Genomic DNA, 27,126 nt, shown 5'->3' on the forward strand with positions numbered 1-27,126 from the left:
GCCAGTCACTGGATTCTTCAATGTCTCAGAATTATGGGCTCAGTTCCTTTTGTTCAATTTCCTGATTCTAAGTCAAATGCAAGACCTTGGGGGCAGAACTCATCCGTGAGTCCAGGTGAATCCTTGCTTGAGATTTGTCTAACCTGCAGAGAGCTAGGCTGTGGAGGAGTGCTTTTTTTTTTTTTTTTTTGGTCTTTAAATTTTTTATTGTTATGTTAATCACCATACATCACATCATTAGTTTTTGATGGAGTGTTCCATGATTCATTGTTTGCGTATAACACCCAGTGCTCCACGCAGAACGTGCCCTCTTTAATACCCATCACCAGGCTGACCCATCCCCCCACCCCCCTCAGTTTGTTTTTCAGAGTCCATCCTCTCTCATGGTTTGTCTCCCTATTCGATTTCCCCCCCTTCATTCTTCCCCTGTGGAGGAGTGTTTTTAAGGAGGTGAGAGAGAAGGAGAGGGAGGAAAGGGGGGGGGAGAGAGAGAGAGAGAGAGAGAGAGAGAATCTTAAAACATAGAAGGGCAGTCAGGCAGAAGTGTGTCCACTTGGGAGGGGATCCTGGAGGAAAGGTAAAAGAAGCAGGCACACTGGGGAAAGGTGTCTGCACCCCTTATGTGCATAATAGGGCAGCAGAGGTGGTGTCAGCCTGACTATGGGCCAGGAGGAATCTGGTCTGATAGACGAAGGCTGGAGCTGTAGGCTTTCTTGAGCTGAGCTCCAGACTCTCAACCACTCTGGATCTGTAAAATGAGGATAATAACTGTTCTTGGAAAAGGACAGAAGGTGCCAAGAAGATGAAGTGGAGTAACGGATGCAAATGCCTTTGACCCGTTCAAAGAGTGGGGCAGATGTAAGATGATCCAGGGTTAGGAGGCAGCCTCCACTCAGCTGGGCGACTTGTGCACTTGCTAACACGGAAACAGTCGATGTGAGGGAACACCCGCATCTTTCAATATTCCTGCTTCCTTTGACCTTTGAAAAAGCAATAACATTTTTTTTTCTTATTCTGTAGAACGTTAAATATCATTACAAAGGTATCCAATTCCATTGGGTTTTATGGACTGTGAGTTTGATCTACAGGCTGTCAAACTTGATTTCCAGTAGTTGTCTCTGCCTGCTGTAATGTTAATACATTTTAGCAGAACTGGGATTGTAGTAATAATAAGTAAGTGATCAAAAAAGGCTTCTTTACTATAAATCAAATCAATTATAAAATGTGATTCTTCTTTTCTTTCTCTCTTCTGTAACTATTAAACCTGGATCATGGACTGTTTTGTTTTTTCCCCCTGGGAAGGGGGTGCTCTGGGGATTCAAATCGTATTGCAGTGGTGCACGGGAAAACCACTTTTATATCCTTTTTTAAAGGATATAGCATATAGTTTTTGGGGTCAAGTGAGTTCTCTGGAGTTCAAATGGAAGTCCAAAGCCACTGCTTTGTTGGAACTGCAGGGAGAGGCAAAGAAGAGAATCAAAGAATTTGCAAAGCCCTGCAGAATGACCTCCTAGCTTCTCGCCGTTGTCCTTTCTTGACCTATAGGCGATTTTACTACGTGGCTTACGCAGCCCTCAGAATATTCCTCACCAGGATCAGGGAGAGGGGAAAACTTGCCACCCAGAGGACTGATCCTGAAAAGCATGGGGGTGGTTGTTTAAGGACAAGTCACTAGAAGTTGGGGAGCAAGCAGAGAGGTGGCTGATTTGGCAGAGCAGTCTGGGTATCCTCTGTTCAGATGCTGTTGCTCAAAGGATAACTAGCCCAGGGGCTCAACCAAGCCAAACAGCTCTGCGTCCATAGCTGAGACAAGTCCACCTGTGCTCGGCCAAAGCGTTCCAGGCTGCACGGGAGAAACTGTCCAAACCCTTCATTTTGCTTTCACAGAATGACACTACTCAGTGTCACAGAGCTTTGCTACTCCAGGTGTGGTCCACAGACCAGTAGCGTCAACATAACACACTTAGACCTGGTCAGAAATGCAGATTCAAGGCCTCCAGTGCAGATTCTGAGTCAGACTCTCTGGAGAAGCCGGGTGCAGGGGTCTTCACAGACCCTCTAGGTGATTTTGATGCATGCTCAAATTTGAGAACTGTTGTGATAGATTAAAATAAGTCAGCAGGTGCTGAAGGAGATGACATTTTTCTTGAGTGTTGCAACTTGGGAACCTCAAGTTCCTTTGACCAGAGACCTGGAGTAAAAAGAGAGAGTTTTACCCTAATGCCCTTTTTTCAGGATTTTTAGGGGAGCCATATTCACACCAGTGGAGGGATTTTGAGGTGATGTTCCAGGTGTCTCTAAGCAGGTGACAGGCAGAGTCCTCTGTCCTTTGTCAGGCTGTCCCCAAACCAGGCCCTAGGAAGGATTTTGCTGGAGCAAAATCTTGCCTGATTCCACTAAAGAATCACCAGAGTGTTAATGCTGCAGGTGGTAGGGCCAAGGGCCAGGCCCTGATTCACTGAATTGGGAGAGGAATCCTGAAACCTGTATTTGTAACAAGCTTGCAGGCAGCTCTGATGCGGGTAGTTAGTGGACCACAATGTTTAAATTAACGCTCTGACACTTCATCCAAATTACCTGGGGTCTTAAGAAAATGACACTTCCTAGGCAGCATCAGCGTGGGGCCTGAGATTCTGCATTTCTTTCTTTCTTTCTTTCTTTCTTTCTTTCTTTCTTTCTTTCTTTCTTTCTTTCCTTCTTTCTTTCTTTTTCTTTCTTTCTTTCTTTCTTTTTTAAGTAAACTCTACCCAGAACGTGGGGCTCAAACTCACGACCCTGAGGTCAAGAGTCTCACGCTGTATCGACTGAGCCAGTCAGGTGCCCCGACTCTGCATTTCTACCAAGCTCCTCAATCAGGCAGATGCTGCTGGTCCGCGGATCAGGCACTCTGAAGAACAAGGATCTAAATCTGACGTTTTCAAGTTTGCCTCAAAATCAACTGAGATGAAGAGAACAAGAGGGAGTTTTCCAAGAAAAAGTAAAATGGGCTACTTGGTAATCAGGCTGTTCTACACACACACACACACACACACACACACACCTGACAGGAACCGAATCAGAGCAGAGAGGAGAGTGAATAGACAAAGTCAGAGGAAAACCAAGCAACTTAGTGGGTCAAAACTGCAGAAATAAAAGACATTCACATTGCAGCTAGAGAGCAAGTCTCATTTCTACAAATTCAAAATGGGGTGTGGGAGTACGGTTCAGGAATCTGCATTTTATGGGATTCTGATGGGGCAGGGGGAGAAGGATGAGTTGCCAGCACCTAATGGCAGACCTCCCTTTGTTGTTCGTAGATAGGGAATTTCAAGTACTTGGAGGGAAAACCAGAAAATCCAGTCGATTTCTTCCTTTCTTCCGGGGTGAGTTTGTTTTCGAGGTGTGGCTCAAAGAAGCCTGAACCACAGTTCTGAATCTGACATTTTGGAGATGCAGCACACCGGAAAATGAAATGGTCCACTAGAGATGGCAAATAATAGGTGGCGGATGTTTTTTGTGGGGAGGTGTCTCTTGGTCACCGTGTTGCGAAGGATTCTGAGGTTTATTTCTAGGTGTGGGAAAGAGGGCTGCAAGTGAAAAATGATGTCTGCCACTGGGTTCAGCACTGAGGTGAGGTGGCCCACATGTCAAGCACAGGGTTTTACTAGCAAAGGGAAAAAGCTTACCAATTTTTTTTTGGGTGTGTGATAATCCCCACGGGAGAGGATTGAAGCTGAGCAATTTTGACATGTGAAGCTCCAGGATCATGGAAACATGAAACAAACAGCTTTCCCCCACCACAGAATTCAGTATCTTAGTATTTCACTGCCTTAAGTGTATCTCACTGGTTTGGGGTAACTATCATGGCATCCTGTTTTCTTTTGTGGCATATGAATTACTAATAAACTTTTAATAGCTAAATATCTCATTTTTAAACCAGAAAGGACAGTATCATGACACTGTCTTTTCGCTTTTGTGTGCAATGCGAGGTTTGGTTTTCACACCCTATTTTGGCTCTCTGTGGGTTTGGTGTTGAAAACCACAAAAAATGTCCTGTGGTTAAGGATCACAAGCCACATAAAAGTTAACATTTATAGACAGTTGCCTTGTCGATGCTCTGGTTGTCTTAATTTGATATTTTGAAGGCTCCAGATGCATCTGCTTAGGTGTGGGGAGAGTGCTGATGAAACGTGATTTCTGAGGCCAGACCAGCCAGATTTGAATCCCAGCCCTGTCACCTTTTAGCTGCCTGGCTTTGGGTAAGTTACTCACTCTCTTTGGGGCTCAGTTTTAACATCTACAAAATAGGGATTATCACAATAATATTTATTCTTAGGAGCCCCTGGGTTTGTGGGGAGGGGTTACATGACCTTACGCCTGTAAGGCTGCTCGGCAGATAATATAAACTCAATAAACATTAGCTGTTATTATGTTTGTGGTGGTAGGTAGTTGTTGATAGCTCTCTGGCTCCCTTATAGGAAAGTTCAATGGGGCAGGTGTGAGAATCAAGAGTGGAACTAGAGCTTTTCATCTTGTCTAATTTATATAGAAACATTTCTTGAAGACCATAAATATGCTAGATTTGGAGATATTTCTCGAAAAGAGACATAATACATCTACAAGTCTGGGAACCACAGTGCCTGAAAGAAAGGTGCTAAAGGACTGTTAGAGCCCAGTTAAAAATGGATGGGCAGAGATGAGAAAACGCTCATGCGCGAGTCAGGGTCGTCACAGAAAATGAAGTATTAAATACAGCAACTCAAGAGGCGCTCCCTTTAGTTCCAAGAGAGATAGCAGTGAAACAGAATCAATTCTTTTCTCTTCAACTGCCCCTCAGAAGTGTTAGAAAAACTATCTGCCAAATGATTAAATCATTCATTGGCTGACTGTTTCCCAGTGCAACAGAACCAAGAGCTGGTAAATGTAATATGGATTTCCTGAGGGCAAACTAGAAATACAGATAATTATAAAATTGGTTACTTCAAAACAAGGCCCTTCTCCATGATCACAGTAACAAATGATCACATTTACTTGGAAATTCCTCAGGCTGAAATGTGTTCATGACCAAACTGTTTAAGATTTTAGGGAATTCTTAAAGAATTCGTAAATTGAAGCATGTGTTGCAAATTAGCTGGACAAAGGGAATCAATCAGTAGCTTGAGAAAGACTTTTCAATAAGAAGAAGGGTAAAAAAAGAACCCGTGAGCCACATTAGGACAGGTGCTCTTGGCTTTTAGTTGAGAAATCTGGCTCAGGTCGTTGAAAGAGAGGGCATCACAAATACTCTTTTGAGCAATGGTGGGCACTTCTACACAGTCTTCAGCCTTTCATTCCATGGACCAGAATTTTAGTTTCTTGAATTTTGATTCAAAGTAGAGAAAACTCTCATTTTGAAGGATTTTAAACTGGGTAAAGATAGGGTAAACTAATGCCCACATTTTAGATAGAAACGTGTCTTACTCTGGCATTTTGTGATAAAATGAATATAAAATAGTGAAGTCAGAGTATCTTTTCTTTGTGTGGCTCAGTGATAAGGGCAGGCTATTTTTGAAATAGGACCACACTTACAAATACTAACGAACAAGGGCAACCAGTGGGAAGAGGAAGGAGGAGCATCTGGTGGTCTGAGTTCTGTGTAAGCTCAGGCAGTGGAAGAGAATTTGCGGCTTTCTCTCCACCAACTCCAGAGTGTTCGGAACTGGCCATTTGAACTGGCCATTTTTGCGTGGCAAAACAGACTATAAATGTGCATGCAATAGAAGGAGCTAATGAAGGAGGATTATAAAAATGGCCCACCAAAAGAGAGACATGGTATTATTCTACACCATTGCAAAAAGAGGAGTCCTTAATTTAAAATCCTGTGACCTGAAAATAGATTACCCAAGCCCAGTGGATTATTGTAATGTTAATGAGGTTTAAGCGAGTGAATCCCAACATATGCAGATGAAAACATGATACTTAAGACATAACATCACTGAGGAACACCATTAATAATGTCAAATAATCTTAAATCTGATGCACAATTATTAAACATGCCTTCTTTGGGAAAAAGACTCCCCAGTGAATGTGTGGAATACTTACGAATCTACGTGGTTCTCAAATGAAAGCAGAATTGGAAAAGGTGACGTCTTAAATGCACACTCAGCAATTGCTTCTATCACTTCCTAAAAATGAGAACACGCATATATTCAATATGCCAGAATTCTAATGTGTATGTATGTTTTCCCTTTGGGGTTACTATGCCCATTAACGTGGTTGCCTTTTCCTTCATAGAATTATATGGAAAGGCCTGAAGTGGCTAGAAGGGGTTGTGCAAGCTGCTGGACTATACATTTTCTGATTCATTTCTTTTTTTTTTTTGTAAGATTTATTTATTTTAGAGAGAGAGAGCATGAGCAGCGAAAGGGGGAGAGAGAGAAGCAGACTCCCCGCTGAGCATGGAGCCCAATGCGGGGCTAAATCCCAGAAACCTGAGATTGTGACCTGAGCTGAAATCAACAGTCAGTCGCTTAACTGTGCCACCCAGACGCCCCTGAATTTTTTGATTCTTGACTTAACAAAGTAGAAAGAAAGAACACTGGTTTGGTGGAGGGGGAGACAATCGTTCTTCTATTTGCTAATTATATATGTATATATATTACTTATACTTGTTATAAGTATACTTATATGTATATTTTTTAATGAAAGAAGAAATCTAATCACATTATACAAATTTTGAACGGGAGAAGGCAACAATTTTCGCCCATACATTCACCCTTTGAACCAAACCACTGTTGGTATTTGTTTATATTTACTTCTGGTTTGTTTTTCATTTGTTTGTATAACTTGGTTTTCTTTATAGTAAATACTCCAATTGCATTTTTTTGAACATTGTTATTGAGATGTAACCTTATTGAAATACAATGCAACCATTTAAAGTGTACAATTGGACAGTGTTTAGTATATTCACAGAGGTCGTGCAACAATCATCCCAATCTAAATTAGGACATTTTTATCACCCCCAGAAGAACCATGTACCCATTAGCAGTCACTTCCTATTTTCCCCACCTCATTCCCATGCACCCTGCCCAAAGCAACCACTAATCTACTTTCTGTCTCCATAGATTTGCCTATCCCAAACATTTCATATAAATGAAATCATACAATAGGTGGCCTTTTATGTTCCGGCACTTTTCATTTAGCATGATTTTGAGTTTCATCCATGTTGTAACGTGTATTAGTACTTCATTCCTCAGTCTGTATTTTTAAGGAATATGTATGTCATGAGATTTAATAGCTGTATCAAATTCTAGGGAGCAGTAGTATTATAATTGATTTAACCATTACCCAACTGTTGGACGGACATATTTAAAGAGCTATCATTCAGATAGTTCTACAAAGAACATCTCCATTTTTTCCTAGTATTTTGAATTACTTTCTGGGAATGAATTCTCAGAAAGGAAATTACTGAATTAAAGAATATGAATACTTTTATAGACTCCTGAATTTCTCCAAATTATTTTTCATCTTTGATCGCCTAATGTATGAAGGACAAGATTTCAATGCATATCCAACCAGCTTTGGGCCCCAGCTTTTCAATATGTTTTTCTTATTGAACTGGTATACTCATATGTTTGTTTTTTAGTTGCATTTATTTTTTTCCTAGTCTCCTCTCAAGTAGGAATTTCTACTCTCATTCCTTATGTCCGAGACTTTTCCACTATCTTCTCTCCCTTCCTTAAACAATACATTGCTTTCTTTATATCTATGTGAGAAAGCTATTTCCCTGGCCCCAGAGTATAAATAAGGCTTTCTAATTCTGTACTACATTTGCATATATCCTCTGAGAAGGATTTGCCTGCACTGAGCAAAAGAATCACTCTCACTGTTTCTTAGAAGTGAAGTCACAGATTGCCCTTCATACATTATCCATTTAACTTTTACGATAGTTGATGCCATCAAAAAGAAGTGCAGTATAAATAGCAAGCAACACCAAGACTTTAAATTCTTGTTTATTTGAGGACAAGCTTCAGATTCAAACAGGCTTGTGTTTGAATACTAACTTCTTAGCTTTACAAACTGTGTGACCTTGGGAGAAATCACTTAAAGCCTCTGTGCATTGGCTTGCTGGTAAGTAAAGTGAGGGTGATAAGCCTCATTCCACAAGCCTGTTGTGAGGACCCAGGGAGAAAAGGCAAAGGATCCCACCATCTCATGATGAGCATATATTCTTAAATCAACTCAGGTTTCTTACAGTGCAGGTGCCTCTGTCCTCACTCACATTAAACCTTTCCTCTTAGACTCTAACTAATAAAAACAAGAGCTACCATTAAATGAGCATTCCAGACACATATTTTAACTCATGCTATAGACATTCTCTAAGAAAAACTTATCCACCAACACAGATTATAAAATGGAGGCTCAGAGATATCAACCAATTTGCCCAAGGTCACAAAGAAGAGAATCTTAGAAACCCCAGGAAAATTGACCTATCCAGAGTTTATGCTCTTAACCAAGGCAGTGACTCTCATGTAACTAATGACCTTAACCACCAAAGATCAAAGCCCTCAAAATAACTGCAAATAGATATCATAAAGAAAGTGGTGTTAAGTGTGAATAAAAAGGAGCTAGATTTTGTTGATTTCATAAATTTGGCCCTATTGTATCAGCTAAATGCAAAACATTAGAGCCATTCTTGACTTCTCTTTCTCCGGTATCTGATTGTCAGCAATCCATTCTAAAATTTATCCAGAATATAACCACATCTCAGCACATCTACCTCTATCATCTTGACCTAAAAACCTCTGCAATAACTGCTTTTGTATATTTCATCATCATTCCCACATATTCACTACCCCTTCCTGTGAGATGTTGACAACTGACATGGCCATGTCCTTTGTTTTGGCCATTGAAATGTGTATGAAAATGACATACTGAACACAGTCTTTAAAGAGCCACCATGTGATTCTGCCATTTCTCTCTCCCCTCTGCCGTGAGCCCAGTGATATCACAGATTGGGCTGTTCTTTCCATATGGCATATAGACGGTATCAATCAGAGCAATAGCCTGAATGAGAAATAAACCTCTGTGGCTCTAAACCACTGAAATTCGGGGGGTTAGGGGAGCTCCTGTTACTGCAGCAAAACCTAGCAGAGGCTTCTACATTTCCCCCTATATTACATACCACAGCCAGAGTGACTGCTCTTAAACATGAGTCAGATGATTTCACTCCTTTAGAGTAAACTGTTCACTGGACTTCCATTTCACAGAAATCCAAATTCTTTATTAGATCTGGCACCTGTTATCTCTAAATTCATCATCTTTTCCTTTCCCATTGCTCACCCAGATATAGTCTATTGATCTTTTCTTGCTTTTCCTCAAATACGTTAAGAACGATTTCATTTCTGTTCATCTCTTTCATTTCTTCGTTCATCTTTGTTACTTCTGTTAGGAATTCTCTTATCTGAAAGCAAGACTCACTTCCTTAATTTTGCGGGTGGTGGTCTCTGCTCAAATGTCATGTCACCCAAGTCTTTTTCCCACCACTCTACTGAAAAGAGCATACCTTAGCCCCCTTTTCCTTCAATACTGACTTGTGTTGCCTTAAAGGGCATGTGTCCATGTGCATAGTGTATGTTTATGTTGGTCTACCTCTTCCCCTCTAGACTATAAGCTTCTTGGAGATAAAAACTCAGTTTTCTCCATGACTCTGTCCTTAGGGCTTTGGAAGTGCTAAGGAATATTCTAGACATTCACTAAATATTTTCTTTTTTTTTAAGATTTTATTTATTTTTTTTGAAAGAGAGAGAGAGAGAGAGCACAAGCGGGGGGAGCAGCAGAGGGAGAGGGAAAAGCAGGCTCCCCGCAGAGCAGGGAGCCTGACGTGGGGCTTGATCCCAGGACCCTGATATCATGACCTGAACCGAAGACAGATGCTTAACCGAGTGAGCCACCCAGGCGCCCCAGCCCTGATTAAATATTTTCGAATAAATGAATGAATTCAACATTCTTAACAGAAGAGAAACTTTATTTTTATAGTTGTATTCTAGTTGTATTCCAATTTAGTCTTCTATTGATTATTTCAGAGGTCAGCACACATTCCACAAAGGGCCAGAGAGTAGGTATTTTAGGCTTTGCTGGCTATATGGTTTTTATGGCAATTATTCGACTTTGCTTTTGTAGACCCAAAGAAGCCACAGATAATATGTAAACATGTGGATGTGCCTATGTTCCAACCAAACTTAGTTCATAAAAACAGATGGCAGGCTGAATGAGGCCTCTGCAAGGTAGTCAGTCAACGCCTGGGCCAGTTTGATCCGTGGCTTAAGCAAAGCTTAAAACTCAATTGTAACCACAGGCAAATGTTATTTTGCATTAAAGAAGTTTAAATATTGGTTCCATACTCAATAACCCAGTTAACTTTAGCAATTTCGTGGCCAAAATTTCCAGTCAAGTTTGAGTGTTGCATTAAAGAAAATATCTTTCTTTTTTTAATTAAAAAAAATTTTTTTTAAGCTTTTATTTATTCTCATGAGAGAGACAGAGCACAAGCAGGGGGGAGCGGCAGGCAGAGGGAGAGGGAGAAGCAGGCTCCCTGCTGAGCAAGGAGCCCGACGCAGGGCTCGATTTCAGGACCCCGGGATCATGACCCAAAAGAAAGGCAGACACCCAACCGACCGACACACCAGGCTCCCCTAAAGAAAAAAATCTTTCAAACATAAAAGTATATAAAACTTGATAACTTTTCTGAGGCTGATTGTTGTCTGTGGCTATTTGAGAGGTACCACAACTGCCTTTATTAATGAAGGTTGACTGTAGACCTGCCCCATGAGCATTTGGGCCAATGAGAGTCAGGCCTGAAAGTGGAGAGAAACCTAACCCCTCTCCCTTAGAAAGTGGGTGTTTTGCCTCCAGCCAAAGGGCTCTCTCTCTTTATCTCTGGCAAATGAAATGTGAGTGTTTTTCTGGGACTGCTCTCAGACCCGTAGGGAGTTTGTGCCTTCCTCCATCTTCCTAGTTCCCTGCCTCTGGTTCTCTCTTCCCACAGCTAGGATGCTGGTGCAGCCTGAAGAGCAGCTCGGCTCTGGAATCCCTGAGCCTTCCTAGCTGGGTCTCCTACTTCTCCCCTCTTCCATTCTGGTCTTCTGCACTTGACTTAGGACACCCTTCTCAGCTCCCACTGGGGCTCTGACCAAGGCTGGGCTATGTTTAGTTTGGGCTCCGGGTTTCTTCCTAGAAGTGGATCCCAGGGGTTGTGTGTAGAGGGCTTCTATAGCGTCTACCATGGCAGCCTTACAACTGACTTAATTCAAACCCCTCCGCCCCATCCTGACTTCATAGCAATTCTTTGCATATGGAATACCACAACCATTACATCTACAGAAACAAAGCTAAAGTGTGGCTTTAAAAATTTCAATATCATATCAATAGCTAACATGTACAGAGCATTCACTGCATGCCAAACCTTGTTCCAAGTAATGTCTGTGTATTAAGTAGGATCTCTGAATGCTTACAACAACCCTACAAGTTAAACACTATTATCATTTCCATCGTGCTCCTATGAAAGAGGCTAGGTCTGGTAACGGAGTTTCTCCAAGCTCCTGCAGGCAGTCCATGGGAGAGCTGGTATCAAAACCCTAGCATCAGCTCCAGAAATGCATTCTTAACTTCTAGAGTCTCTTTTCTCTTTTCCTCCCATCCTCTCCCCCCTCCCACTGTCCATCTCTCCCCACCCCCACCATAACTTCAGTCACTGGCACAGGAAACCTTTTTGAATCTTCAAAGCCTAAGAAAGCACTTACTAGGTTTCATCTAGTAACTGTAGTCAGGAGCAACCTGAAAAATTCAGAAGATTTTCTAGAGAACTTTCATTTTTTAATGGCGTTGGAATGCTTTGCATGGTGTGCATGATCATCGAGGATGAGAAAACCTGTTATAAGCTTTAAGTTTGCTTCTTACATCTGAGCTATCATTAGTGGAGACTGTATCGAAAGTACCTTACTGCTCAATTGCTCCTTATTAAGCCAAAACTGTTTTTCAGGGACTCCTAACACTGGATTCAATAATCTATAATCCATATGGCTCAATTACTGACCTCCAGTGGGAAAAACTGCCCTTGAAATCCTTTAGCCCTGATAGACAACAGCAGGATGTATTTGGATATCCATTTTATGTGACCATTTATGTAGCTGTTAAATTGCATCCTAAATTATTATTTTTCTTAGAGCTTTATTTTCAGAAATGCTCGATTTAACCACATACTCAAATTTAATATATTTTCATCATTGATTTTATCATATTACCCACTTTTCCATCTTATACAATTGCCGGTAACAAAGGCGCTGCCTGAGGGGAGAAAAAAGAGCAATTTGGGGCGGAATGGTCTGGGGGTGGTGGTGTCCAGTGTGGGGAAGAAGGAGAATGAAAACCAAGTGGCGAATGACTATGTCATAACCATCAGAAAGGCTAGAGCAATGAGGCAAAGAAACAGAACAGCAGATATATGAGATAAATAATAAATAAATCCAGAGTGCAAAATAAAAAGTCCTCCATAAAGACACCAAATTACAGCATGTCCCCTTTCTCAGAACATAACCTTTTATTTTAGCCCATATAATAAATAGGCAGTAAATGCCAATAGGAGCTTTCACTTTTGGGGATGTGTTGCACAGAAGCTTTTCAGATTACATAGATTGAGAGCAGATAAACGGTGTGACATAAAAATGATGAACTTTTGTAATCAGTTTATTTTGCTGTTGCAGTATGTGCAGTGGCTAGAGAATACAGCCTAATTGCACCATGAAGGTCAGGTCCAAATATACGGGATAGTCCAAACTGGCAAACGTTCAGAGAATATTTTCACTGCCCACCAATATATCATACGTGGAAGCTGACACATGAAAATGGAGAAAGACAAAATTCATATATCTGATGGACAGAGGCAAGAAAGACTAAAATTAAAAGCTATGCTGTAATTTGTCTATTTCCTAGGGATGGGAAGAGTCATTTACACACACACACACACACACACACACACACACATACACACACACATTTATTGAGCACCTACTATATGCCAGATTCTTTTCGAAGTGCTTGGGACAGATCAGGGAACAAAACAAAGATCTCTATCTTTGTGGTGCTTACATGCTAGTAGAAGAATAGAAGGAGAGAGACAATAAACAAGAAACATAATAATTAAGTAAATTAACAGAGTGGCAGGAGGTGATAAGGTGCCATTTGGTAAACAGAAAAAATAAAGTGGTGCTACGGAGTGTATCAGGAGTGTGGGAGTGTGCCAGTGGGTGTGATGGCTTGTTATGGTACTAAATCGTGGTCCCAGCGGCCTTCTTGAGAAGGTGGCATTTGAGAAAGGCTTCAAAGAGTTAAGAGGTGAGCCATGCAGATACCTGGGGGAAGAACATTCCAGGCAGAGCCTCATAATCTGTGCAAAGACCATGAGGTGGGACCTGCCTAGCATGGTCAAGGAACAGCAGAGCTGGGGTGCCTGGGTGACTCAGTTGGTTAAGCATCTGCCTTCGGCTCAGGTCATGATCTCAGGGTTCTGGGATCAAGCCCCACATCAGGCTCCCTGCTCAGCAGGGAGTCTGCTTCTTCCTTTCCCTCTGCCCCTCCCCACAGTTCATGCTTTCTCTCTCTCTCTCTCTCAAATAAATAAATAAAATATTTAAAAAAATTTAAAAAGGAACAGCAGAGCCCAGTGGAGTTGTAGCCAAGTGAGTGAGGGGGAAAGGGGTAACAAGGGGTGGATTTCACAGGATTTTGTCCCCCATTTCTCTTCTTACCCTTTCTTCCAAATTCATATACACAGTGGTTTCTGGAAAAGCAGACTCTGTGCTGATAACCATGCAGAGCAAGCTGGGACTGTGGTGAGGCAAGGGAGGGGTCTAAGTGTAAAAAGAGACACTCATCCTTGGGTACCAACTCTGCATGTACATGACACCAAGAGCAAGTGCCTCCTTAAATTTTGCATGTGAGGTGCCGCACTAAGCTTCACCTCAGTCCTAGTCTTGATGCAGAGAATGCCTACTCTCTGTATTTGTCCACAAGACAGGTTGACATTTCTACTATCCACAGCCATCCTAGTCTACCACCACCACCACCCACCTACATCTTTGCAAGAATAATCCATCCTGCAAATGCGCATTAGCAAGAAGCATGGCTGGACAAACCAACCATTGGGGAGATGAGTTTCCTGCTCCCTTTGGCCACCCCCCACCCTCCACTGGCAGGCAGAGAAAGGAAGCAGTATTCTGGGCTAGATTTAGTCTTCTAGCTTCTACATCTGTCCACAAATGTGTGGATGTGGTGAAGTTACGCTTCCCCAGCCCAGGAAGAGATGTCCAATCAGCCTATGACTCTGGGATCACAGATGTGACTAAAGAACCGACTGTATAGACAAGTGTCCAGGGAGAGTCACTCTAAGCTGAGTTGGTGGCTGAGATCAAGAAGGCAACGCTCCACATAAAATAAGTATGCCTTAGAATGCGCTTGGTGTTTATCTCTCCACCTACCCCTCCCTTGCCCCACCTCAGAACTCAAAGAACCTTGAGGATTATGAATTTTCAAGAATATATAATTGCGGGACGCCTGGGTGGCCCAGTCAGTTAAGCGGCTGCCTTTGGCTCAGGTCATGGTCTCCGGGTCCTGAGATTGAGCCCTGTGTGGTGCTTCCCGCCCAGTGGAGGGTCTGCTTCTCTCTCTTTCTCCCTCTGCCCTTCCCCACTACTTGTTCCCTCTCTCTCTCTCTCAAATAAATATATAAATAAAATCTTAAAAAAGAAAAGAATGTATAATTGCTCCCCATATGGACTCTGAGGGAACCATGAGCAGGGGATGGGAGGGCCCTCCTGGTACTGGGTCAATTCACAAGGCCTTCAGTCCCTTAGTGCAGTAATGCTCCATCAGGATGTGGTATCTCCTTTCCCAGGATTATCTCCACCCATCAACAGCCAGATGAGCCCAAACTGCACTCTCTCCACACCAGGGTCATCTGTGCCCTACCTTTTCTTAAAGAGCCCAGCGAGGTTAGGGGTTGGTATCTTAGAGAGCTGACAAAGGACAATGGCAGGAGCTGGGAGGGTAGGGGACTATGGAAATGAAACAAAAACCCATTGATTTTTCCATTAAAGAAAACCAAAAGAACTTGAGTGCTCCCTTTCAGGAATAGATATAAATGTAAGGGTTTGATCGGGATTAAGGTCACCTTTCATATTAAACTTTGTTGTAAAATTTAGGGAAGGGTGCTATATATCTCTAATTACTGTGTTGTAGCCTAAGTTTAAGAAATCATGAAAAGTCAAATTCCCTAGACACAACATAGTGAACATATTTTAAGGTGCTAATGATATCAATTCTGAATGCATTTTTATTACTGTCAAATATGGTACCTTTGATCAGGAAATCCATTTATCTCAACTGAAATCTGGCTGTCCCTTGACAATCTTGCTTCTCTTTTGATGCTCTCTCGAGTGATAGCTGTTTATTTTCTCACATCCCAGGTGCCTTGGGGCCAAAAACTGGGGAGGGTTTTTTTTTTTTTTTCCCAATGCTATTTTTGAGTTCCTAGTTCTCATAAGGCACTCCAACCAGATTTTACCACTTCCTCTCTTGTGCCATTTACTGAGCTCCCCCTCATTCAGCAAGGACTTTGGCAAGTGCCTCACTGTCTTCATCCAAAGCTTTGTCAACAATCTTGAGGACATTAATATATAATTCATCCAACATTCTGGCCTCTCAGCACTCTGACCACCCCATTTTCAATGGCCTTGCTCCTCCCTCTACCTTAGCTATCCACATACTTGGACTGTTTCCTTGGTTGCTTAGGGCAAGAGTTAGTGACCCAGAGCCAGTTCTGTCCTGAGACCCAGGTGACACAGGTAATGGGGCTCATGCCTTGGGATTTGTGCTCTAGAGGTTGTCCTCTGGCCCTTCTTTTCTGGTTTACTTCCAGACAGGTGAGAAGCCTGAGTCAGTAAAAAACACATTGCCCCTATAGCCCATATATCCTCTTCCTAGATTTTTTTCTGGGTCCCTAGAGCCCCAGATTTCCCCCACCCAAATGATTCCAAGCTCCTGGGGATGGCTCTTTTCAGGGGATGTGAACATAACTTGGATATTTGGGCGTCTGTGTCCATATGCATGAATGTTAGGCCCTTTATGATGTAGGATGGAGCCTTGTGTAGAAAGAGAAAGGAGATGACCAAACATATCCTCATTCCTGGCTAATAAGAATGACTGAAGCTCCTTATCAATTACAGTTTTAATCTTACCTCCTAGATAGGATTTATTAAGATACCTAGTCACAGGATTATTTCTGCTTATTGATAGTACCCAATCTATAGCAAAACCTTACTTTCTTGAACTCTCCCCCAAATCACCTGATATAAGCTCAAATCCTGTAAGTCCTCTCTAAGGCACTTTTCCTGAAACACCACAGCTCCCTACGACATGATGTTAATTACCCACAAATACACTACTAAATTTTAGCCTCTGAAATTGCAAAGATGATTAATAGCTTATGGACTTAATTATAACCACTGGGACTTTCTACCTTAGGAGGCTTTACCTAAAAGGGTTCAGGTCTCCCTGGTTTCTTCTGTTAGCAATATTCATTCACTCTACCTTGAAGGATATTTCGGTTGTCATGGTGAACCCATGGGTGATGACTGGTTCCTCTTCAGCAGTCCGTCCCTTCCAGCAGTCCAACTCCACACAGCGACAACCAGACAGGAGCACTTGGCGATACATCTCGACAGAGGAGTTTCCAGCCAACTGGCCAGCTGTAAAACACCAACAAAATGATCCTTAGAATCCTACAAAGCGAGGAAGACATTGGTGGCTTCCTAAAAAATCTTTTCAACAATGGGAAAATAAAGAGTTCAGGAATTTGTGTAGTTGGTCTCAACCATCTGCCTCAACATACCAGAAGTTAGTGGCATAATCCCAAATCTAATTGTGGCTGCCTAGCAGTAGTTTTAGGGAAGAGAAAAGTAGAAGAAAAAGAGCATTGTAACAATAATAATAACTTATGTTTCCTAACTGCTTACCCTGTGCCAACTATAGTTCTTCTAACTTTACATGTATTACTACATTTAATCTTCGTAAAAACCTCTCTTGTGTAACTACCTTTATTTTTTAAATATTTATTTTCAGATAATGAAAATGGCAGAGAACAGCTCCATGTGCCCAAGTTTCCAAAGCTGGTAAGTGGAAGTTCCAGGATTATAACTCAAAACTCAGTCTTTTAGTCTGAGTCTTTAAGGCTATTCTGTTATAGATCAACCATACTGTCATGTTTGTCCAAGGCACAAATGCTTAGAAAAGTTAAACATTCTCTTTTCAAAAGTGGAATACATTTGTAGGAATAAATTTAAATGTAACAAAAAAAGTGATAAACATATTATCTAATAAATATAAGCAGGGTTAAAAAAAATTAAAGAAGACCTAAATAAATGGAAAGACAAACCATGTTCATGGAACAGAAGACAACATTGCTAAGATAGCACTGCTGCCCAAACTTATTTGCAAGTTCAATTCCTATTGAGCTCCTACTTGGCTTTTTAACGGAAATTAACAAGCTGATTCTAAAATTCCTACAGAAATGTAAAGGACCCCAAATGGCCAAAACAACCTTGAAAAATGAGAACAAAGTTGGAAGACATACATTTCCCGATTTCAAAACTTAACTACAAAACTACAAGACAGTGTGTTACTGGCACAAGGACAGACATATAGATCAATGGAATAAAACTGAGAGTACAGAAATAAACCTTCACATTAATCATCAGTTGACTTACAACAAAGGTGCCAAGACAATTCATTGCAGAAAGCATCATATTTTCAACAAATGGTGCTAGGACAACTGGATAGCCACATGCAAAATAATGAAGTTCGATCCCCATCCCACATCATAAACAAAAAAAGTTAACTCAAAATGGATTAAGCTCCCAAATATAAGACATAAAACTATGAAACTCTTAGAAGAAAACAGGGGTAAATCTTTGTGACCTGGATTAGGCAATGGTTTTGTAGATATGACACCAAAAACAAGCAACAGAGAAAAAAATATATAGATATACTTCCTCAAAATTTAAAACCTTTGTGAACAGAACTGAAATCCTCTAGTAAAGTGGTAAGAATTGTAATAATCAAGGCACTTGTGAAGTCTGAGGGCAGGAATGGAAGCCAAACTATTCCCCTATTCCTATTTCATTTAAGTAGTTATTGGAAGGTACTCACTTCTTGATAAGTTATTTTTTAAAGATTAATAGTAAATAACTTTCAAGACAGGCCCACCATCAACACACAAATGGAAGTTTTTGGTTTTTCACATTAAAGATTTTCTCTGATTTCTACTCTATTAAGTCTCCATCATTCTTTAAATAGTTTAAAAAATGACATACTGATGAAAACTGTCAAAATGACTTTGAAATAGACAAGGTCTGCCTGGTGGAGACATACAGGACAAAGAAAATGGGATTAAGCCTGTTGGCTTAATTTTATTTTTATATGCACGTCACAACACCCAAACATTGGCATTACAAAAGGATGACATTCTTGAGTTTTACAGAGCTCTAGTAAATGCATGAAAGGCTGATTAAGTAGGTTTTCATAATCACTTGTCTCTGCCGAAAAAATAGGGCATTTTAAACACACAAATGTGTTTGCAAAAGAAGAAATGCTGACAAAGTAATCTAGAAGTTCCTGATGCTAGATAATCAATTTGCCATTTATAATTGCCTCAAAGTTTGTTGTAATAAAGGTTTCTCCTACAGTAGAAAAGGGGGAGGGGACAGTGAGAGTGAGGAGAAAAGGTAGTAATTTATGTGATTTTTAAGCTTAAGGGAGGGCTACTTTAACTAAAGGAAGTGAAGGATTCAAATAATATTTGGTTAACTCATTAAAAATCCTAGCTCCTGCAGAAAATTGTACGTTATTAAAGAGCAGAGCAGATTTTCTTGTGTACTATCTAGAAAACTGTTTAAGTGTATTACTGACTGCACTACCATCAAGATTTCTGGAGTCTATTTCATTAATTGGTGGTTGAGCATTTCTAACTTAAGTAGGGAAGATGCCATGGATTTATAAGCTACATAAAATTTAATGGTAGAATGAAGTAGATAAATGCCTAATCCACCCTAGAGTTTTCAGTCTTAAAAGATTCAAAAAATTTCTTTGGATTTGCATGCAATTTTTTTTTAATCATTCAAAGAATAAGAGGAATTTGATGTCCTTTTTGAATGTTGATCAGTTAATGTTTTTAAAGACACGGTAAGGCATGGGGTTGGGTTTATGAGATGCAAAGCAATTTGAAGAAAAAAACACTAAAAAATGGAAGATGAGAGAGAGAGAGAATGTGTGTCTATGTTGTGTTTATTGTCCAACACCTAAGCCCAAAAGAATCTTTCCAGAATCAATGGTTGTTCAATTTTAAAATGAATACTCTTTATTAGAAATGGAAGTCTCCCAAAGAAAGAGTATTTTAAGAAAACTCACATTTACCCAAAATTGTCCTATTCCTGGGCATGTATGTTAGGTTTCCTGTGTGTTTTCCTTCATTTATGGAGATTTTTTTCCCCAAATAGGTATTAATATTCTCCATTATTTCCTCCTTTTCTGCATAAATCCTCAAACTTAGTTTATTTTTCTTCCCTAACATTCCTAACTCCTCATTATTATATCCCACCCACCCATTATATTTCCATTTGATTACTTCCAATAAATATAGCTTCTGGGGCCAGGGAATTGCCTGGGGTTGGGATTAATTGATATGTTGTGAGTCCCTCAACCCTTGTTATTTCTGAAACTAGTATCTGACCTCACCTCTGCCTGGCTGTGAATACGCTCTGGAATACATTCCAAGTCCATGATTGAACTTGGGAGCCAAAGCTCCATCTCAGATTAATTCATAATACTGCCCCAAGTCATAGCTCTGCAACTGCTCACTTGACTGCATTCATTTTGGTCAATTGGCTACATCCAATGTCTTTGTCTAAGATTACCCAAGGCATCCATGGATGGAAGAGACCAGAAAATTGAAAGTAACAACCCCTCTATTAACACAGGCTTCTGAGATATTGTCTATATTTACAGTTATCATTATGTAGTGTCTTCTTTTCAACTTCTGTGCAAAAAGTTTCCAGAACGTGATGCATTTGTTAATTCAGTGGCCTTCTTCAATAAATAGTAGCTCCTTCAATAAATGGAGATTGGCACTATTTCTCCTTTGCTTTCAATGCTGTGTCAGCTATTCAGGTCACCTAATCCCACAGTTACAGTTGAGGAAACTGTCCAAAATATAAAGGATGTGTTATTCATCTTGACCATTTCTAGGGGCATGAGTTTGACCTGATGTCTCTTCCATAGTATCTGCCAACTACCCCAGGGAGACCATGAAGTTGTCTTCAACATGGATCCAATTGCCATAAGGTGGTTTAGGTGAGAAAGTGGGGAAGCAACTTTCAGCATATGCCTTACTGATTATAGAAGCCTCACCACTAGGGCCTGTGCACATTCCCAAGCATGTCCTCTGTGCGAGGCAAAATACTGGTTCCTGGGGATGCAAAAATGACATGAGACCTATTCCTTACCCTTACCCATCTAGGTAGGTAGGTAAGGACACATAAAGGAGATTCTCTCATGCGCCAGGGAGTTTAAACTCTCACCCAACCTTGCACTTCTGTTTTCCCTTTCTTTCTCTTCTTTCTCTTTCTCCTCACCAATAGAATTCTATTTAGATTCTATTTAATTCTATTTAATTAATTAAATAATTCTATTTAATTAAGGTTCTGATATGCTTCAGGATCCCCTCCTCCTCAGTCCTGGGGTAAATCTTAATTCTTCCTACTCATGCACAGGAGTTCTGTGGCCCACATTAGTGATTAATGTGGGCATTGCTGTGTGGTGTAGCTCTGGGCTATATCTAATAGAGCATAAAGGGAAGGCTACAGGATGGGGGGGCGCCTCACTTGTACAAAGAGCCACAAAACAGGGACTAGCCCTGTGCCACATGTGGATCTTATTTCATAGGGAAGCAATGCTCAGGTTGCCCAAGCATCTTGCAGCCATAAGGGGAGCAAAGAGACAGAAAGAGTCTGGGTCTCTGATGACATCAGTGAATTTTGATTTAATCAAACTTCAACCACTCTGCTTCTGGACTTCTTGCTGTGATTGGTAATAAATTCCTTAACATTTAAGTCATTAAGTAACAGTATCCTATTACTTACGGCCAAAAATATTCTGGCTGTCTCAATTTATCTTCATTTTACAAATGAAGAAACTAAGGCTTAGAAGAGTTAATTTACTTGAAGGAAGATTTGAATGTGGTCTATTTGCTAAATGTGATCTCTTTCTATTCTACCACTTAACTTTCATAGGTTTGTGTGTGTTTTAAACCAAAACTAAGTTATAAAAGGGTACATATGCCAAGGGTTAAAAGGGTAGGAGAGATGGGAAAACAGAGAGTGACACTCAGTCTGGGTGTACAAGGATACAGACAAGGGTAAAACTATGCCTTGAATTATTTCTAGAACTTTTCTGCAGTCCCGAGCATATATGTGAGAAGTGGAGTTGAATAATTATTTGATATATTCAATCAGATCATTTAATTCATCAGAGGATAACAAAAACCTCAAATCTATTTTTTTCCTAAGCTGAATGAGGATTTTAATTACTCAGAGATATACTACTTTGCTTTGTCCATGAATTTGGAGCCATTATCTCCCAAATGGATTGGAGTATGGGAAGATTTATGAAGAGCTGAAAAAGTATAGGTTGAAATGAGTGCATACTGTTCTGTCCTGAGAGAATTTTGTTTTGAGTCATAAGGGTGGATTCCTCAAGGGAAAACAATAATTTAAAACATAATCACTACTTGATGTACTGCCAAGACTATCCAAAACCCTAGAAAAATGACCATCATAATTAAAAATCAACTCATTCTGTGCATACATTTCTCTCAATGATCCTATTTATTTTTCCTTTTGGGCATCTTGATGGTTAACAAAGGGGCAATAATGAGTGAAGAAATAGACATAATAATAATAACACATTGCTAAATTGATTAGTTTTCATACTGTACATTTAATTTTTATAGTTCCTTTGAATGCTCGAAAGACAACATTCCAAATACCAAAATCCTCCTTATTTGAATCCAGACTAGCATTTCTCAGGAATACTAGTTCATAAAGTGCTCCAGGAAAATAAGCAGGGTGGTGACAGTGGGGGAAGAGGGTTGATCATAACCTTAATGATTGTGAATCTATAAGCTTTTTTCCTATATTCAAAACATCCTGCAATAGATGCCAACCTTTGTTTGTACCTAGCATTTTAAAAACTCATTTGAGTAGGAAAACTCCTTTTTCCATCAAATACCCTTTATATGAAATAACATTTCTACAGAAAAAAGTTTCTACTTGTTCTGGAAATGCCTAGAAAATATAAAATCTCATTTCCTAGGTATTGATTTTAACACTTAATTGGATTCTACTGGGTTATAAATTGGTTATAACTTCATTTCATAATATCCTTAATTGGCTTTGGGAAGTTTGAATTTCTATATCACCAATGCTTATATTTTACTCAAAGGCCTCTGGGAGAATTCTACATTAGAGTTCTACATTAGGTTTATCTATAATTAAAGCAAGGATACTAATAATATCATATGAAGTAAAACCACATTTTACCAATAAGTCAAAAGAGAATTTCAGACAAAACATCCAGAGCCTGTATTAGAATTTATATGTACATTTTTTTTGTTAACTATATGGAATCTTCTTTTTAATCGCCTGTAGGAAAATTAAAAATTTTGACTGGTTTTGGGATAAGGTGGTATTGTGAAAGTGTGGATTTATATAATCACACCTCAGTAAAATAATATATGGCTCAGAAAAGTGAGCAAGTTAAAAAAAAATAAAAGCCCATAAAGATCAGAACATGGTTTACATAGACAACAGAGTTTGAAACGTAAATATTTGAAAATACTTGATTCTAATACTACGAGAAATTGAATAATTGGAGAGAGAATTGGTTTACTTGGTCAGAAATCAGAAATCAGGTGGTGGTGGTATGAAACCTTTGTACTGAAATTGGAGACAGCTATTTGAGCTCTTTCTTCATCAAAAAAGAGAGTAGACTCTTCTCTTTCCTAGTAGCTGAAACCTCCAACTACTGATAACTATTAGCTATTAATATACTAACACCCCAAAACCAAGCCAACACAATGATGCCAAATCCTCAAACACATCTGTGCTTACCAAGTTATTCAGAGGAAGGGTGAATGAGTGACTCTGGAAGAATTTCATTGGACTAAAAGTCCTTAATGAAATGCAGTTAAAAACAACAAAAAGGAATTGCAGAGAAAAACTGAACAGTATTCTGTAGTTTTACTGTTCCTCCTGATACCGAATAATTTTCTTGGAGCTATTATTGTGTTATTAGTAAAGCAAATGAATTAATTATGTATAATTTCATAGGTATCAAGATTGATAAAGAAAGCACAGTTATAGAATCAGGAATTTAAATAAATTAGAAGATAGGAATGAAGACAGTTCTGTGAACTGGCACAGTTCAGACACAAATGTATCTTTTCTTGCTTTGTTCACTGAAACGGTCCAGAAACAATGTTCCATAGTATGGGGTTCAAATTGCTGTTACCCATACAATTTTTTTTTCCACTGAGGGAAACCAGAGATCATTTGGGGGAAAAGTCTGATTCCATGGGGGTGCAGAAAAGAACAACGTGAGCCTGAAGATCTTTATGTGCCAGAAAGCAAGGACATTTTCAAAGAGCAATGGGTCATGTCAAGAGACTATAGAAGTCAGCCTAAAAAATGTTCCCATACACCAAAGCTGAGACAATTTGAGTATCAAAAAGAGAACAGTGGCTGTGGTTGGTGAACCTACATAAAATCTAAAAATCGTAAATACATAAAGAGAAGCAGAAAGACTATATTCTGAGAGAAAGTAAAATGAATAGACTGTGTATCCAATCAGTCTTTTTATTCAATCATTTTGCTACCATTGCCTCACTTATTATATGACAAATAATATAGATACTAATGAATGCAAACACATCAGTTGGAAGGCATTTTTGGAGTTAAAAAGGACCATTGGTAAAATTACTGCATACCATGACTTCCAAGCAGATGAAACCATATACTATGTCCAAAATTTAGCTGAACATGTATTTATGTATTTTAAGAATCTTGTGGTCCTAAGTATATGATAAATGCAAGATGCCATCATCTGCCAGTCGTTACAGTTATATTGTTTAGGACATTATCAAGTGAAAGATCTTTTTTGTATGTTATGTTAATCACCATACATTACATCATTAGTTTTTGATGTAGTGTTCCATGATTCATTGTTTGCGTATAAGACCCAGTGCTCCACGCAGAACGTGCCCTCTTTAATACCCATCACCAGGCTAACCCATCCCCCCACCCCCCTCCCCTCTAGAACCCTCAGTTTGTTTTTCAGAGTCCATCGTCTCTCATGGTTCATCTCCCCCTCCGATTTCCCCCCCTTCATTCTCCCCCCCCGCTATCTTCTTCTTCTTCTTCTTTTTTTTTTTTTTACCATATAATGTATTATTTGTTTCAGAGGTACAGATCTGTGATTCAACAGTCTTGGGCACAATTCACAGCGCCAAGTGAAAGATCTTAATTGAGGTTCTGTCGACCTCCTCAAACTTGGATGAGAAAAAAGATTATGTCTTTAATTTAAATCTCTATGTAAAATTTAATAATCTCTTCAGTTATAAATTCAGGTCACAAATCACAACAGTACAAGCAGAACTGTAACTCTGACATGAGGAGAAATCAGATATTTTCATATCATGTTCCATTGTTGCAAAGAGTCACATCATATTCTTTATGCTAGTATTTAAATTGTGCTCATAGAAATACGTATTATTTTATCACACATTTGTTTTTTAATATTTGATAAAAATATTTTGTTGGAAATTATCTCTTCTTTCATCCTATGTATTTTATTTTATGCATTTAACACTACTCTTAGAAGCGTTCATAGATTTCACCAGAATGCCAAATTGGTCAATGATACCAAATAAGATTAAGATTTCCCTGAGAAGATAAATTTTTTTTATTATTGTTTATTTATTTGACAGAGAGAGATGGAATACAAGCAGGGGGAGTGGGAGAGGGAGAAGCAGGCTTCCAGCCTAGCAGGGAGTCAGATGCGGGGCTTGATCCCAGGACCCTGGGATCATGACCTGAGCCGAAGGCAGCTGCTTAATGACTGAGCCACCCAGGTGCCCCGAGAAGATAAAAAATTAAAAATATTTTGACACTCCTACCAATGAGAGCGATGGTCTGTGTTTTCTCCCTTTGAATCTAGGTAGGTTTGTGACTGACAAATAAAGAAGTGACCATACAGAACTTTAGAGGTGAAGTACAACAAGGCAATTAAGCTTCCTCCTTGTTCTTTGGGACATTTGTTGTTGCAGCCATGACCTGCCAGGTAAGAAGTCTACCTACCCTAGGGCTGCCATGCTGTAAGGAAGCCCAAGCTACATGGTGAGGCCTCTTATAGGCAAAAAGATCAGGAGTCCTAACTGAGCTCAAGTTCCAGACATGTTGGAGGAGCATCCAGATGATTCCAGCACCCAGTATGTTTGTATTACCCTCAGGCACTTATTTGGCAGCTGAAGCGCAAGACACCAGGAAAGAGAGACGAGCCATCTCCTCTTGTGCCCTATCTGAATTCTTGACATACAGAAAATGGATCAAAATAATATGGTGGGGGGTTTTATGCCACTGAATTTCGAGTGATTTGTTATGCAACAAGAAGTGACAAGAATAGAGTTTAGGATGAACCAAACATGAATCCAGTTAGTTTTTGGCATGCGTCTCTCCCAGTAGATAATGTCAATTGAAACAAAATGGGCTGTGAGTAGCCTGAGAGCCACCAGTTTTTATGAAGAATGTACAAGTTGCACTTTGACTGACCAGAACTCAGACTATGTGGTTCTGATTAGATGCTCTCAGATTATATGGAAGCATCCTGAGACAGACCACTCTTGCTGTCAGGAGGCTACTTTGGTTTCTCTGTCAAAGGGTCATTTTTATTCTAAGCTATTTTTTCACCAAGTGTGGGATACCAGGCCAATGCCTGATTTGATACCAATAAAACATACCTTTGTACTGGGATGAATGGATCTTCTTAAAGAATTTAGATGAAAGAACTGCTTATCTGCCATATAACCGAATCTGTGAGATTCTCTTGGACACCCCTGAATATACAGTGCCTGGATCTCCCTTGTCATTATGTTCCTAGCTTTGCAGGTCTACCCTGCAACACAAAACACATGCCCCTAGGCAAGGAGCCATGGGCACGTCTAAGCCTCTCCCAAGGCATGGGGGGCATCTACAACTTACACATACCAAATGAGACTTTGGTTGCATTGTGGGCCTTCAAATCTGGCTATCTTATATTAATTTGGGTAATGGAGTGTTGGAAGTAGGAGAGTGACATGGTTTTTTAAAAAGTCCTTTTTTTTTTTTTTAATGTAGATTCTTTACAGGTCTTTTCAAGGCCGGTAATTAGAAATCTGCCATATAAAAGTATTCTGCAAGAAATGTATTTTGATTATAAAAACGTTTTTAGCTTTATTAAAATCTGTATTTACTAAAAATGTTAATTTTAAACTAAGTTGAGATGATATGTATGTATATATGGATTTTCATGTTTTTCTATTTATTTTTTTATTTATTTAAGATTTTATTTATTTGAGAGAGAGAGAGAGTGTGAGCAAGAGAGCACAAACGATAGAGCACAAGCAGGGGGAGGAGCAGAGGGAGAGGGAGAAGCATACTCCCCTCTGATCAGGGAGCCCATCGTGGGGGCTCCATCTGAGAACCCTGGGATCATGACCTGAGCCAAAGGCAGGTGCTTAACTGACTGAGCAACCCAGGCGCCCCTGCGTTTTTATTTAATAATCTGCTAAAAACCATGGCAATGCTCAATTTAGGATCACATTTGGAAGCACACTGTTGCTTTTTCCTCCATTATTATAGTATTTTTTTCCCTCCATTATTATAGTATTTACAACGAAGTATAGGTTGTCATTAAGGGTTAAATTTATTTACATCTGAAGCCCCATTCCACCTTGAACAAAATTAGCTA

The 27,126-nt window shown here is 39.8% G+C and overlaps 1 protein-coding gene across 2 annotated transcripts in view; it reads right to left on the minus strand.

The window, feature by feature from the left end:
* The window catches only part of PLCB1 (phospholipase C beta 1), a 696,279-nt gene that overhangs the window by 147,568 nt on the left and 521,585 nt on the right, over nt 1–27,126 (minus strand). For both annotated transcript variants that reach the window (XM_028112967.2, XM_088026705.1), the window contains exons 11-12: nt 16,603–16,760; nt 6,061–6,143 (exon numbers count right to left, since the gene is read on the minus strand). In XM_028112967.2, coding sequence (XP_027968768.2) covers nt 6,061–6,143; nt 16,603–16,760 — 241 coding nt within the window. The remainder of the gene's footprint in view (nt 1–6,060; nt 6,144–16,602; nt 16,761–27,126) is intronic.

This window comes from Eumetopias jubatus, unplaced genomic scaffold (assembly GCF_037043125.1).
Source record: "Eumetopias jubatus isolate StellerSeaLion01/CBP00866 unplaced genomic scaffold, mEumJub1_p1.0 scaffold_9, whole genome shotgun sequence".
Lineage (NCBI taxonomy): Eukaryota > Metazoa > Chordata > Mammalia > Carnivora > Otariidae > Eumetopias > Eumetopias jubatus.